At 49.8% G+C, this 13,303-nt stretch overlaps 1 protein-coding gene across 1 annotated transcript; it reads left to right on the top strand.

The window, feature by feature from the left end:
* The first annotated feature begins 8,680 nt into the window (after positions 1-8,680).
* LOC147111361 (G protein-coupled receptor 22-like) lies at positions 8,681-10,212 on the top strand. The gene has a single exon (XM_086002301.1). It carries the CDS (start codon positions 8,724-8,726, stop codon positions 10,026-10,028), a length of 1,305 nt encoding a protein of 434 aa, XP_085858427.1. The 5' UTR covers positions 8,681-8,723; the 3' UTR covers positions 10,029-10,212.
* The last annotated feature ends 3,091 nt before the right edge of the window (positions 10,213-13,303 follow it).

Here is a 13,303-nt window from a genome sequence, read left to right on the forward strand (position 1 = left end):
GTTCTAAAGGATATACACAATACACAGGCTTATATAGCCCAAGTGGCAATTACCGGCATTACTCACACCTGGGGCTCTTAAAGGCACATACACCACAATTCCTCCCCTTTTAGTTAACCAGTACATCATATTTTTAAGTAATTATTAATTACATGTTATATGCAAAATAATATACATTGCTGTATTAATTAATTATAAGTTAGTCTCTCAGGAGGCTTCCTGACTCGGTCCGGATAACGCCTCGGGGGTGTAGTAGTTTCTGGTGGTGTAGTAGGTTCTTCTGGCAAGGCTGATTCGGCTTGAATGCCAGTGTCGGGTTCATCGGGTGTAGGTTGTCCCTTTTCGGATGACTTGATGATTTGGTCAGCATGGCGCCTTATTATGCTTTCTCCGATGTCCACGGTATACATCAGTGGTCCTAGTCATGTGCAGATAGTTCCAGGCTGCCATTTCTCGGTACGGTAGTCCCGGGCCAAAACCGGTTGGCCTATCTGGAAGGCCCTAGTTGGCCTTTCATTCATGCCCTGAAACTGCCGGTTCTCCACGTCCCTTCGGATGTTGGGCTTGACCAAATCCAGCCGGCATCTTAGGTTTCTATTGTAGAACATCATGGCGGGAGTTTGGTTGGTAACCATGTGTGTTGCATTCCTATATGCAAATAAGAAGTTATCCACCTTGTGCTGAAGTTTTATGTCTTCATTACCCATGGCCTTTATGGCCTTCTTGAAGGTCTGGACAAACCTTTCAGCCAATCCATTGGTGGCGGGATGGTATGGGGCGGACGTGTAGTGCTTTACCCCATTGTTCTTTAAGAACTTTCTGAATTCTTCGGACACAAATTGCGGTCCATTATCAGAACATATCTGTTCCGGCAGCCCATTCCTGGCAAATATGGTCCTTAATACTGTGATGGTTTTTTCCGTGGTGATGGAGGACATCTTTATTACCTCTGGCCACTTGGAGTGTGCATCAACTGCGATTAAGAACATTGAGTCCATAAATGGACCAGCAAAGTCGATGTGCACCCTTTGCCAGGGAGATGAGGGCCACTCCCATGGATGTAGAGGGGCCTGTGGCGGAGCATTTTGGACCTTCTGGCATCCTAGGCAGCTCTTGGTCATGTCTTCGATGTCTCCATCGATACCTGGCCACCATACAAACGCTCTAGCTAGGTTCTTCATTTTCACTCCACCCAGATGCCCCTCGTGAAGCTCCTTTAGTACTTTATCCTGGAGTTTGGGTGGAATCACCACTCTGGATCCACACATCAAGGTTCCTCGGCACACTGACAGTTGTTCTCTTCTTTGCGAGAATGCTGGCAATAGTGGCTCGCCATGTGCTGGCCATCCCTTCACTGTTAAATCGTAGACCCGTGAGAGAGTAGGGTCATTTCTTGTCTCCCTTTCAATGGCAGAATTTGTCACCGGTAGACATTCCACTATGGTAGAGTGGAATATCTCCACTGGGTCTACTGTAGGTGCCTCTTCTATCGTTGGCAACGGTAGGCGCGATAAACCGTCAGCATTCCCATGCTGTTTTGACCCTTTGTATTCAATGTTGTATTGGTGTGCCCCTAGAAAAAGGGACCACCTCTGTAATCTTTGTGCTGTCATAACGGGAACACCTTTTTTAGGGTTGAATATGGAGATGAGGGGTTGATGGTCAGTCAGCAAGGTAAATTTTTGTCCGTGTAGGTAATGGTTGAATTTCTTCACTCCCCATACCAGGCTGAGTGCTTCTCTGTCTATTTGGGCATAGTTACGCTCAGCTGAGTTTAATGAGCGTGACGCAAAAGCTATCGGCCGTTCCGAGCCATCAGGGAATTTATGGGATAATACTGCTCCTATGCCGTAAGGGGATGCATCGCACGCCAGTCTGATTGGTAGTGATGGGTTGTAATGAGCCAAAACTTTCTCGGATGTGATTAAGTCTTTACATTTATGGAAGGCACGTTTACAGTCTTCGTTCCATTTCCAAATCACTCCTGTCTGTAGAAGATCATTAAGAGGGTGTAGAATAGTTGATAAGTTCGGTAAAAATTTATGATAGTAATTTATTAATCCCAGGAATGACCTTAATTGTGAAACATTTTCAGGTGCTGGGGCTTTTATAACTGCTTCAATTTTTTCAGGTGACTTATGCAACCCTTCCTTATTAATTATGTGGCCACAATATGATATCTGATTTTGGAAAAATTCGCACTTGGGGCGATTTGCTCGTAGGCCCCGTTCTTTCAGCCTAGTGAGCACCTGCTCCAAATTGGCAAGGTGCTCGTTGTCATTTTCTCCTGTTATAAGGATGTCGTCTAGGTAGCATTGAGTCCCCGGAATCCCTTGCAGGACTTGCTCCATAGCTCTTTGCCAGATAGCTGGAGCTGATGCTACTCCAAAAACCAGTCGATTGTACTGGTACAGGCCTTTGTGTGTGTTTATTGTGAGATACTTTTTAGAGGTCTCCTCAACCTCCATCTGTAGATATGCCTGTGCCAAGTCAATTTTTGTGAAACGTTTCCCTCCGGATAGTGAGGCGAAAATATCTTCTATCCTCGGAAGAGGATACTGTACCGTGTGAAGGACCGGGTTTACAGTCACCTTAAAGTCCCCACAGATGTGAATTTTTCTCTGTTCCTCAGAGTTATTTTTCAATGCTTTTTTCATGACTGGAACGATGGGTGTTGCCCATTCGCTCCAATCTATTTTGGATAATACGCCTGACTTTTCCAAATTCTCCAGCTCTGCCTCGACTGCCGGACGTATTGCGTATGGCGCCGGTCTTGCCTTAAAAAATTTGGGAATTGCTGTATCGTCCACTTTTATTGAGGCGGTGATGCCTTTCAAGGTTCCTAGTTTCTCTTGAAACACTTCTTTGGCGTTGGCCAAGATGTCTTTTAATCGTTCAGGTATGATGTCATCATTGTTTTTTTCCTTCTTGGTCACCGTCAGTGCCTGAATGGAGTGCCAGTCTAAACGTATCTTCCTTATCCATTCACGTCCCAACAACGGTGGACCACCATCTTGTAGAATGTATAAATACAACTTTTGTATTTCTTTGCCGTTGTATACCACAGGCACCTTTATTTTTCCTTTGGGGTATACTTTCTGCCCCGTATATGTTTTTAAGATAATGGATGTGTCTTTTAGAGGTATATGCGAAAATAGCCTCTCGTAATCTCGTCGATTTATTACGGTTAGAGCTGATCCTGTATCTAGCTCCATTTTAACTGGGGACCCTGCTATTATGAGGGTAACCCAAATGGTCTGGTAATCTTCATTGGCAATTACATTATGTAATTTTAGAGAGCTTAGTCTCTTGTTCCCGGAGTCGCTATCGCTCTTCTGGTCTTTGGAGCTACTGTCCGTCATCATTTGTACCTTTCTGTGCTTTTCCTTATTGATTCTTTTCCCGTTAGTGGATTTTTTATTTTCAGATCGGCATACACGTGGAATGTGTCCCATCTTTCCGCATCGCCTGCATGCTTTTTCTTTGAACCAGCAATCCCTCTGGTCATGGTTGGATCTGCCGCAGCGATAACATCTCTTGAAACCCCGTGTCATTTCATGGGTGCCGAAGTCCTGTGGCCTTTGCTGTATCTTTGCCGCTCCTATTGCACTGAAAGCCTTGTCCAGTGTTAAATCTTTTCCAGAAGATACCTTTTTTTGTGTTTCTACACTTAGGGGATTGCAGATGAATTTGTCTTGCAGAGAATCTGCCAGTCCTGCCTCGAATTGGCAGTGTAAGGTATCAACAATCTCTTCAAAATTCTTGTCCATCGGTTCGGCTGGAGTGATTAAGTTGCATAACAGCTTGTATGTTTCTGCGCCCATTAGATCCAGAAGCACTGAAGCTTTTTTTTCATCTTCTATTCCATTTGCGGTGCAAAACACCTCCACTCTTTCTACATATGTGGTCCAATCCTCTATGTTGTTATCAAAAACATCAATATTGCCAAAGTTAGGCTCTGTTTCGTTATCAAAAGCATCAATATTGCCAGACTTAGGCATTTCAAAAAAAAAAGATATGGCGCTTCCCGCGCTTTTTTTTTTCTCTCTGTAGCAACGATATGGCGCTTCCCGCGCTTTCCCGCCGCTGCTACCGATAACAACGCTGTTTTACTGTGGTTTCCGTTTATTCACTGTTGGAGACTCGTTCCCGACGGAGGTCTAAACGCTGACCTGCTTGCCGCGCCGGCCGTCTCCCGAGTGCACCCTCCCAGTCCGTTATTGCTTGCCTCCGATTTCGCTGCCTGTCTCAGCTGCAGAGCTCGCCGCTGGAGCCCCAGCCTGACGCCCAGGAAGGATTAGCGCAGTACCTGCCACCAGCTTGGCCAGCTGGTGAAACCACAGTTTCTCTTACTTCCTTGAGTCTTCTGGACGCTGGAGGAATCGATGTCCTTGAGGTGCTGCCGAATTGCAGGTAAGTCCGTTTCCACTTCGTCGCCACTGTAGTGTCCGTGTGTAGATAAAGACACTGAAGACAGGAGTTGGTTCATAGGTATTTACTAAGCAAGTCTGGGGGGGGGGGTTTCTAAAGGATATACACAATACACAGGCTTATATAGCCCAAGTGGCAATTACCGGCATTACTCACACCTGGGGCTCTTAAAGGCACATACACCACAATTGCTCTTAAAGGCACATACACCACAGAGGTGGAGATAATTTCACCACAACTGTGTCTGCAATGGACAGAGAGGGAAAAGCAACAATTCAAAAGCACGGATAAAGTGTGACCGTAATCACCGTGACCCCAATCACCGTGACCCCATTCACCGTGACCCCAGTCACCGTGACCCCGATCACCGTGACCCCAGTCACCGTGACCCCGATCACCCTGACCCCAGTCACCGTGACCCCAATCACCGTGACCCCAGTCACTGTGACCCTACTGCTCCTCTCGGCTACGAGCAAGGAGAAAGATGTAAGGATTCTGCAAGTGAAAGAAAAGGCTGCAGCTGACTCTCGATAAGAGACAGGCTGAGAATGATATGGACTCGACAAAGATCTCCACAGACCAGGCTACTGTTCTATAAGAAATAAAAACAGAAAATGCTGGAAACACTCAGCGGGTCAGGCAGCATCTGTGGGGAGAGAAACAGAATCAACGTTTCAGCTCGATGTCCCTTCGTCAGAACAAGTTAGAGATGTAACCGATTTTAAACAAGTAGAGAGGTGTAGGGTAATAAGCTCCCTTCATGTGCTCTCTACACACCACACTCTGGCTAGTGTTCTTCTGCCGTGTTGCTTGAGGGGGGTTTAAGATTAAGGGGTGATCTGATCGAGGTGTTTAAGATGACTAAAGGAGTTGATCGGGTCGAGAGAGAGAAACTATTTCCTCTGGTGGGGGGTGTCCAGAACAAGGGGGCAGAACCTTAAAATTAGAGCCAGGCCGTTCAGGGGTGATGTCAGGAAGCACTTCTTCACACAAAGGGTGCTGGGAATTAGCTGCCGCGTTTCCTACATTACAACAGTGACTAAACTTCAAAAAAAGTACTTCATTGGCTGTAAAGCGCTTTGGGACGTCCTGAGGCTGTGAAAGGCGCTATAGAAATGCAACTCTTTCTTGTTATACTCGAGGGAATACAAGCCGAGTCTGTGTGACTCATCCTCATAATTTAACCTTTTCAGCCCCGTTCCCATCCTGGTGAATCTGCGCTGCCCGACTCCAATTTGCTTTCTAGGAGGGGAAACACTCAATGGCCCAGTAATTCCGGGCCCAACGCGTGAGTAAGGACGGGGTACTCACGCGTGTGCCCGGAGGAATTGCCGGTTTTCAGCATGCACAGCGCATGCGCTGAAAACCGGCATTTCCTCTCCTCTGACCCAAGGGGTTAAGAGGCTGAACGCGTGCGCGGTATCGGGCAGCGCGTGCGACTTGGATTTCCTCTATTTTTAGAGAGTTGTGCGTGTGTAAAGGCCTCCGGTATTTACGCATTGAAAAACCACACGTAAGTACTTAGTTTTTCAGGTAAGTGGTCTATTAATACAATTGAGAATTTTTTTTTCCACAGGTTTGTATTTTTAAAGAATTTACAGTAAGGTAAGTTTAGTTTTAGCCCCGATTTTTTATATAATTTTTTTTTTCAAATTTTAAAATTATTGTTTAAAATAGTTTTTCAGAGTTCTTTATGGTTCATTTAAGTAGTGCGATGTTTTTTTAAATTTTCTTTCAGGTTTAAGTAGTGTTTTGGGGCCAGGAGTTTTCATGAGTTTGACAGCTCTTACTGTCAAACTCATGAATGAACTTTTGCAACCTCCCATTGGTTGCCCTGTGCTCACATGATCCCAGCCGGCTCATCGCACTAAGTACGCCGCTGGGTCACGCACGCACAGCGCGGCAGGACCTCAAGCGGGCCAGTCAGAGGAAATGCAATGCAGGCCAGAATTAAAATGTCAGCGCGCTGGGTAAGTGAACATCGGGGGCTTGCACGCGCGGCAAGCTCCCGATCCTAATTTCAGGGCCGTTATAATTCATTCTCGGGATGTGGTCGTCGCTGGCAAGGCCAGCATTTATTGCCCATCCCCAATTGCCCTCGAGAAGGTGGTGGTGAGCCGCCTTTACAAAAGGTAAATCGTGCTTGACTAATCTGCTGGAATTTTTTGAGGATGTAACTGGTAAAATAGATAAGGGAGACCCAGTGGATGTGGTGTATTTGGACTTTCAGAAGGCTTTCGATAAGGTCCCACATAAGAGATTAGCATGCAAAATTAAGGCACATGGGATTGGGGGCAAGGTATTGACTTGGATAGAGAACTGGTTGACGGACAGAAGGCAGAGAGTTGGAATAAACGGGTCGTTTTCCGAGTGGCAGGCAGTGACTAGTGGGGTACTGCAAGGATCGGTCCTAGGACCCCAGCTGTTCACAATATATATTAATGATCTGGACGAGGGAATTGGATGTAATATCTCCAAATTTGCAGACGACACAAAGCTGGGTGGGAGGGTATGCTGTGAGGAGGATGTCGTGAAACTCCAGTACAATTTGGACAGGTTGGGTGATTGGGCAGAAACATGGCAAATGCACTATAATGTGGATAAATGTGAGGTTATCCACTTTGGTGGCAAAAACAGGAAGGCAGATTATTATTTGAATGGCAATAGATTGGGAGAAGGGGAAGTGCAAAGAGACCTGGGTGTCCTTGTGCACCAGTCGCTGAAGGTAAGCATGCAGGTGCAGCAGGCGGTTAAGAAGGCAAATGGTATGTTGGCCTTCGTAGCAAGAGGGTTCGAGTGCAAGAACAAGGATATCTTGCTGCAGTTGTACAGGGCCTTGGTAAGACCGCACCTTGAGTATTGTGTGCAGTTTTGGTCGCCTTACCTGAGGAAGGACGTTCTTGCCATGGAGGGAGTGCAGCGAAGATTCACCAGGCTGATACCTGGGATGGCAGGAATGACGTACGAGGAGAGATTGTGTCGATTGGGCTTGTACTCACTGGAGTTTAGAAGATTGAGAGGGGATCTCATCGAAACCTATAAAATTCTGTCAGGTCTGGACAGACTAGATGCAGAAAGAATGTTTCTGATGGCCGGGGAGTCCAGAACCAGGGGTCATCATCTAAGGATAAGGGGTAAGCCATTTAGGACTGAAATGAGGAGGAATTTCTTCACCCAGAGAGTGGTGAACCTGTGGAATTCTCTGCCACAGAGGGCGGTTGAGGCCAATTCATTAAATATATTCAAGAAAGAGTTGGATATATTTCTTGAGGCTAAAGGGATCAAGGGATATGTGGAGAAGGCAGGGACAGGGTACTGAATTTGGATGATCAGCCATGATCTCATTGAATGGCGGAGCAGGCTCGAGGGGCCGAATGACCTACTCCTGCTCCTATCTTCTATGTTTCTATGTTTCCTGAACCGCTGCAGTCCGTGTGGTAAACTTGGCATCAATCCAACACTCATTGTCTGGACTCACACGTGGGGAACAGCCACTTGTTTTCAATCCCTCCACGGCCTCGCCCCTCCCTATCTCTGTAAACTCCTCCAGCCCCACAACCCTCCGAGGCCTCTGCGCTCCTCCAATTCTGGCCTCTTGCGCATCTCTGATTTCCATCGCTCCACCATTGGTGGCCGTGCCTTCAGCTGCCTGGGCCCTGAGCTCTGGAATTCCCTCCCTAAACCTCTCCCCCTCACTACCTCTCTCGCCTCCTTCAAGACGTTCCTTAAAACCTATCTCTTTGACCAAGCTTTTGGTCACCTGTCCTCATTTTTTCTAATGTGGCTCGGTGTCAAATTTTGTTTTATGACACTCCTGTGGGCCTTGGGACGTTTTACGAAGTTAAAGGTGCTATATAAATACAAGTTGTTGTTGTTGTGTGAGGCACTGAGCTGCCTCCCGCGGAATTTGCCCCCTCGAGTGTCAGCGGGGGTGAAACTGGACACGGGCGGGGCGGGGCGGGGGCAGGGGAGGGGCACAAAACAGGCAGAACGGCATCTTCCACCCGGTAAACCACACGCCTGAAATTCAGTTGTATTGAAGTTGACAGAACGGAGCATCGGGCAGAGAGTGTAACGGGCAAAGGATTCAATACCGCCTGCATTGTGTGCCCGCCCCTCCCTGTCCAATTTCACCCCCAGTGCCTTGGGGAGCGAGGGGCGAGGGAATTACTGAAATGAAAGGGGTTAAAGACGGAGTTGGGTGGTTGTTTGTTGAAGTTATCTCTGCTTCCCATCTGTTTCAGGTGAAGCAACAACCATTGCCGTTTCTGGGACTATGCTGATATTCCAGGATGGACGCAACCATGGAATTGGACAATTACGAAGCTGTGCTGGAGACCACGGATGGGTCCACTCTGAACGAGGGGTGGTACGTCTCGTACCCGGTCAGCTTCCAGATCTCCTTGACCAGCTTTCTAATGCTGGAGATTGTCCTGGGATTCAGCAGTAACCTCACCGTGCTCATCCTGTACTGCATGCAGTCCAACCTGGTGGATTCGGTCAGCAATATCGTCACCATGAACCTTCACGTCCTGGACATCATCATCTGCCTCGTGTGTGTCCCCTTCACCATCGTCATTGTCCTCATTCCTCTGGAGAGCAACGTTGCTCTGATATGTTGCTTCCACGAAGCCTGCGTCACCTTCACCAGCATCGCCACCGCCGTCAATGTCCTGGTGATCAGCCTGGACAGGTACGACATCTCCGTCAGACCGGCCAACAGGGTCCTCACGCCCAGCCGCACCATCCTGCTGCTGACCGCCGTCTGGCTCGTGTCACTGATGGTATTCTTCATCCCCTTCATTGAGGTGGAGTTCTTCGGCGACCCGCTGCACAGTACCGCCTGGCAGAACCGAACACTGCTGTGTGTCAGCGCCAACGAGTACCACAAGGAGCTGGGCATGTACTATCACCTCTTCATCCAGATCCCTTCCTTCTTCGTGGCGGTGGCAGTCATGCTGGTCACCTACTCCAGGATACTCCAAGCCCTCAACATCCGCATCGGGTCGCACTTCACACGGAATCCAAAGCGCAAAAACACAAACAAGAAGAAGAAGAAGAAGAAATCGGCGAGCTCCCTCAGCAGCCAGTACGAGACCAAGAGGCTGACCTCAGCACCGGTCAGTCAGAATCCTCCATCGTTGGGAGTTCAAGCCTCGGTTTCGGTCATCATCGCGCTCCGTCGCGCTGTGAGGCGGCACCGCGACAGACGGGAACGGCAGAAACGAGTCTTCAGGATGTCCCTGATAATCATCTCGACTTTCATCATGTGCTGGGCACCGATTTCCATCATCAACCTTCTCATTTTATGCCTGGGACCAAGTGACTGGCTGGTGAAGCTCAGGGTCTGCTTCCTGGCCATGGCGTATGGCACCACCATCTTTCACCCGCTCCTCTACGCCTTCACCAGACAGAAACTTCGGAAAGTTCTGAAGACCAAAATGAAGAAGCGGGCGGTGTCAGTCCTGCAGGTGGATCCGGCCCCCAGTGGGACGATCATACACAACTCATGGGTCGACCCCAGAAAGACTCGCAAGTTAAAGTTGGAGTGCAGTGATGCCACTGACCGCTGCCTGACCGAAGCGATCAGAGAATGACTCCACGGCGTCCCTTTCTAAGAGACTTTCAGCAAAAAATACCATACCATCTGTAAAGACTAGAGGTGCAATAATTGTTTAACACTTTGTTCCATTGTACTGATATGTATATAAAAATCAATTGTCTCAAAGCCCATGGGCCAAACCCTAACTGGAGAACGAGCAGGTCATAGAATCATAGAATGGTTACAGCAGAGAAGAAGGCCATTCGGCCCATCGAGCCCATGCCGGCTCTCTGCAAGAGCACTTCAGCTAGTCCCACTCTCCCGCCCTTTCCCCGTAGCCCTGCAAATTTTTTCCTTCAGGTACTTATCCAATTGCCTTTTGAAAGCGGTGATTGAGTCTGCCTCCGCCACCCTTTCAGGCGGTGCATTCCAGATCCTAACCACTCGCTACGTAATAAAGTTTTTCCTCGTGTCGCCCTTGGTTCTTCTGCCAATCACCTTGAATGCTCTTTGTACATGTGAGTGACATGTGTGATGTTTCTAAATTTGCCGATGACACCAAACTTGGGGGTGTGGCAAACAGTGAGGATGATACCAATTGACTGCAACAGGACATAGAAAGGCTAGCAGAATGGGCAGACAAGTGGCAGATGGAATTTAATACAGAGAAGTGTGAGGTGATGCATTTTGGCAGAAGGAACAGGGAGAGGCAATATACACTTAATGGCACAGTTTTAAAGAGCGTGCAGGGACAGAGGGACCTGGGAGTTAATGTGCATAGGTCCCTGAAGGTGGCGGGACATATTGAGAGAGTGGTTAGCAAAGCATATGGGATCTTGGGCTTCATAAATAGAGGTATTGAGTACAAAAGTAGAGAAGTTATGCTGAACCTTTATAAAGCGCTGGTTAGGCCACAACTGGAATATTGCGTCCAGTTCTGGTCACCACACTTTAGGAAGGATGTGAAGGCCCTTGAGAGGGTGTGGAGCAGATTTACCAGAATGGTTCCGGGGATGGGGGATCTTGGCTACAAGGGCAGGTTGGAGAAGCTGGATTTGTTTTCATTAGAGCAAAGGAGGTTGAGGGGTGATTTGATAGAGGTGTACAAGATTATGACGGGTTTGGATAGGCTAGACGGTGAAAGGCTGTTCCCACTAGTTGATGGTACAAGGACTAGGGGACACAGATTTAAGGTTTTGGGCAAGAGATACAGGGGGGATGTGAGGAACAACTTTTTTACGCAGTGAGTGACGAGGACCTGGAACTCGCTGCCGACGGAAGTGGTGGAAGCGGAGACACTCAATGTTTTCAAGGGGAGACTGGATAGGCACTTGAGGGAAATAAACTTGCAGGGCTATGTGGATAGAGCGGGGGAATGGGACTGACTGGATTGCTCTACAGAGAGCTGGCACGGACTCGATGGGCCGAATGGCCTCCTTCTGTTCCATTATGACTCTATGTACTTTTGAAGGTTAAAGTTGTAAAAGCAATCCCAAGAGTCAAAAAATGGGACACTATTTGGTCGAGGACCACAAGCCTCAACTCTAAACCCAACCCGGACAGCACCAAGTCCAACACAATGTAAGGGGGCAGAATAATTAGTCCAAACTCTAGCAGAGAAGCAGCAGGTTGACTTACCTCTGTAGGCCTGTCGCTCTCCCGCTCAATAACCCACCTCTCATAACCCGAGGGGCATCTCGTCTTGACCAAGGATGTTGCTACATATTTGCCTCAATTATTTTGCCCTTTCCTCCTCAATTCCCCAATCACATCCTGCTCCAGCCCGGAGGCAATACTGCCGAGCTCTTCATGTCTGCCTCCATGATTTCCCCAGGAGAGCTGACAAAGAGCAGAGGCCTCCTCTCATCAAATGTTCGACCCATTTACCTGGTGGTGTGGGAGAGACGGAGGTTTGCGATCCTGGGCCTCTCCTGGTAGAAATGCGTAGAGGACCGCGCATCCCAGGGGCGCAGGCGGTTCGCGAGCTCCCCTGGGATCACATAGGCCGACCCAACCAATGAAGGAAGGGAATCCCCATTCCTACTTATGGGGATTCCGTAAGTACGGAACTGTCAGAAGCATGAATGGGGATGACTTAAAAAATACACCAACACATGAAATACATTTAAAAAACGTTACATATATAAAATTAATTTAAATAGCATTTAATTAAATATTTTAAACACAAATTTAATTTCTTGAAATTTTTTTATATATTTCAACATGGCTAAAATAAACTTACCTTATTGGACAGGGTTTTTAATGTATAATTGAGTGATAACATTTTATTTTTCTGTTTTTTAAACTCTTATGCTGGTAAAAGCAGGCGTAGGAATTCCACGGCCTTTCAGCGGGCGGAAGTTGGGCAAATAGCACAACTCTCCCCCCGCAGAGGCCCGTCTCCCCCCCCCGCGGAGACCTGTCTCCCCCCACGGAGGCCTGTCTCCCACCGCGGAGGCCTGTCTCCCCCGCGGAGGCCCGTCTCCCCCCGCGGAGACCTGTCTCCCCCGCGGAGGCCCGTCTCCCCCCGCGGAGACCTGTCTCCCCGCCCCCCGCGGAGGCCTGTCTCCCCCGCGGAGGCCCGTCTCCCCCCGCAGAGGCCCATCTCCCCCCGCGGAGGCCTGTCTCCCCCTCCCCGCGGAGGCCTGTCTCCCCCGCGGAGGCCCGCCTCCCCCCGCAGAGACCTGTCTCCCCCCGCGGAGGCCTGTCTCCACCGCGGAGGCCTGTCTCCCCCCGCGGAGACCTGTCTCCCCCCGCGGAGGCCTGTCTCCCTCCCTCCGTGGAGGCCTGTCTCCCCCGCGGAGACCCGTCTCCCCCCGCGGAGGCCCGTCTCCCCCGCGGAGGCCTGTCTCCCCCCTCCCCCGCGGAGGCCTGTCTCCCCCGCGGGGACCCGTCTCCCCCCGCGGAGGCCCATCTCCCCCCGCGGAGGCCCGTCTCCCCCGCGGAAGCCTGTCTCCGCCCCCCCCCGCGGAGGCCTGTCTCCCCCCGCGGAGACTCGTCTCCCCCCCCCCCGCGGAGACCCGTCTCCCCCGCGGAGGCCCGTCTCCCCCGCGGAGGCCCATCTTCCCCGCCGCGGAGGCCCGTCTCCCCCGCGGAGGCCCGTCTCCCCCGCGGAGACCCGTCTCCCCCCGCAGAGACCTGTCCCCCCTCGCGGAGGCCCGTCTCCCCCGCGGAGGCCCGTCTCCCCCCCCCCCGCGGAGGCCTGTCTCTCCCTCGCAGGCCCGTCTCCCGGGGATGCGGAGAATCAGTCAAGAATTCTTGACAGGCTGCAAGTGCTGGGTTTTAGCGCATGTGCTTCATACGCCTAAACCCGGAACTTGCGCAGCCCCT

Source organism: Somniosus microcephalus, chromosome 11 (assembly GCF_052327205.1).
Source record: "Somniosus microcephalus isolate GS21.2 chromosome 11, FLI_Smic_1.0, whole genome shotgun sequence".
NCBI lineage: Eukaryota > Metazoa > Chordata > Chondrichthyes > Squaliformes > Somniosidae > Somniosus > Somniosus microcephalus.

Coding starts and splice junctions, on each gene's coding strand:
- LOC147111361 (XM_086002301.1), top strand. CDS start 8,724: ATGGACGCAACCATGGAATTGGACAATTACGAAGCTGTGCTGGAGACC.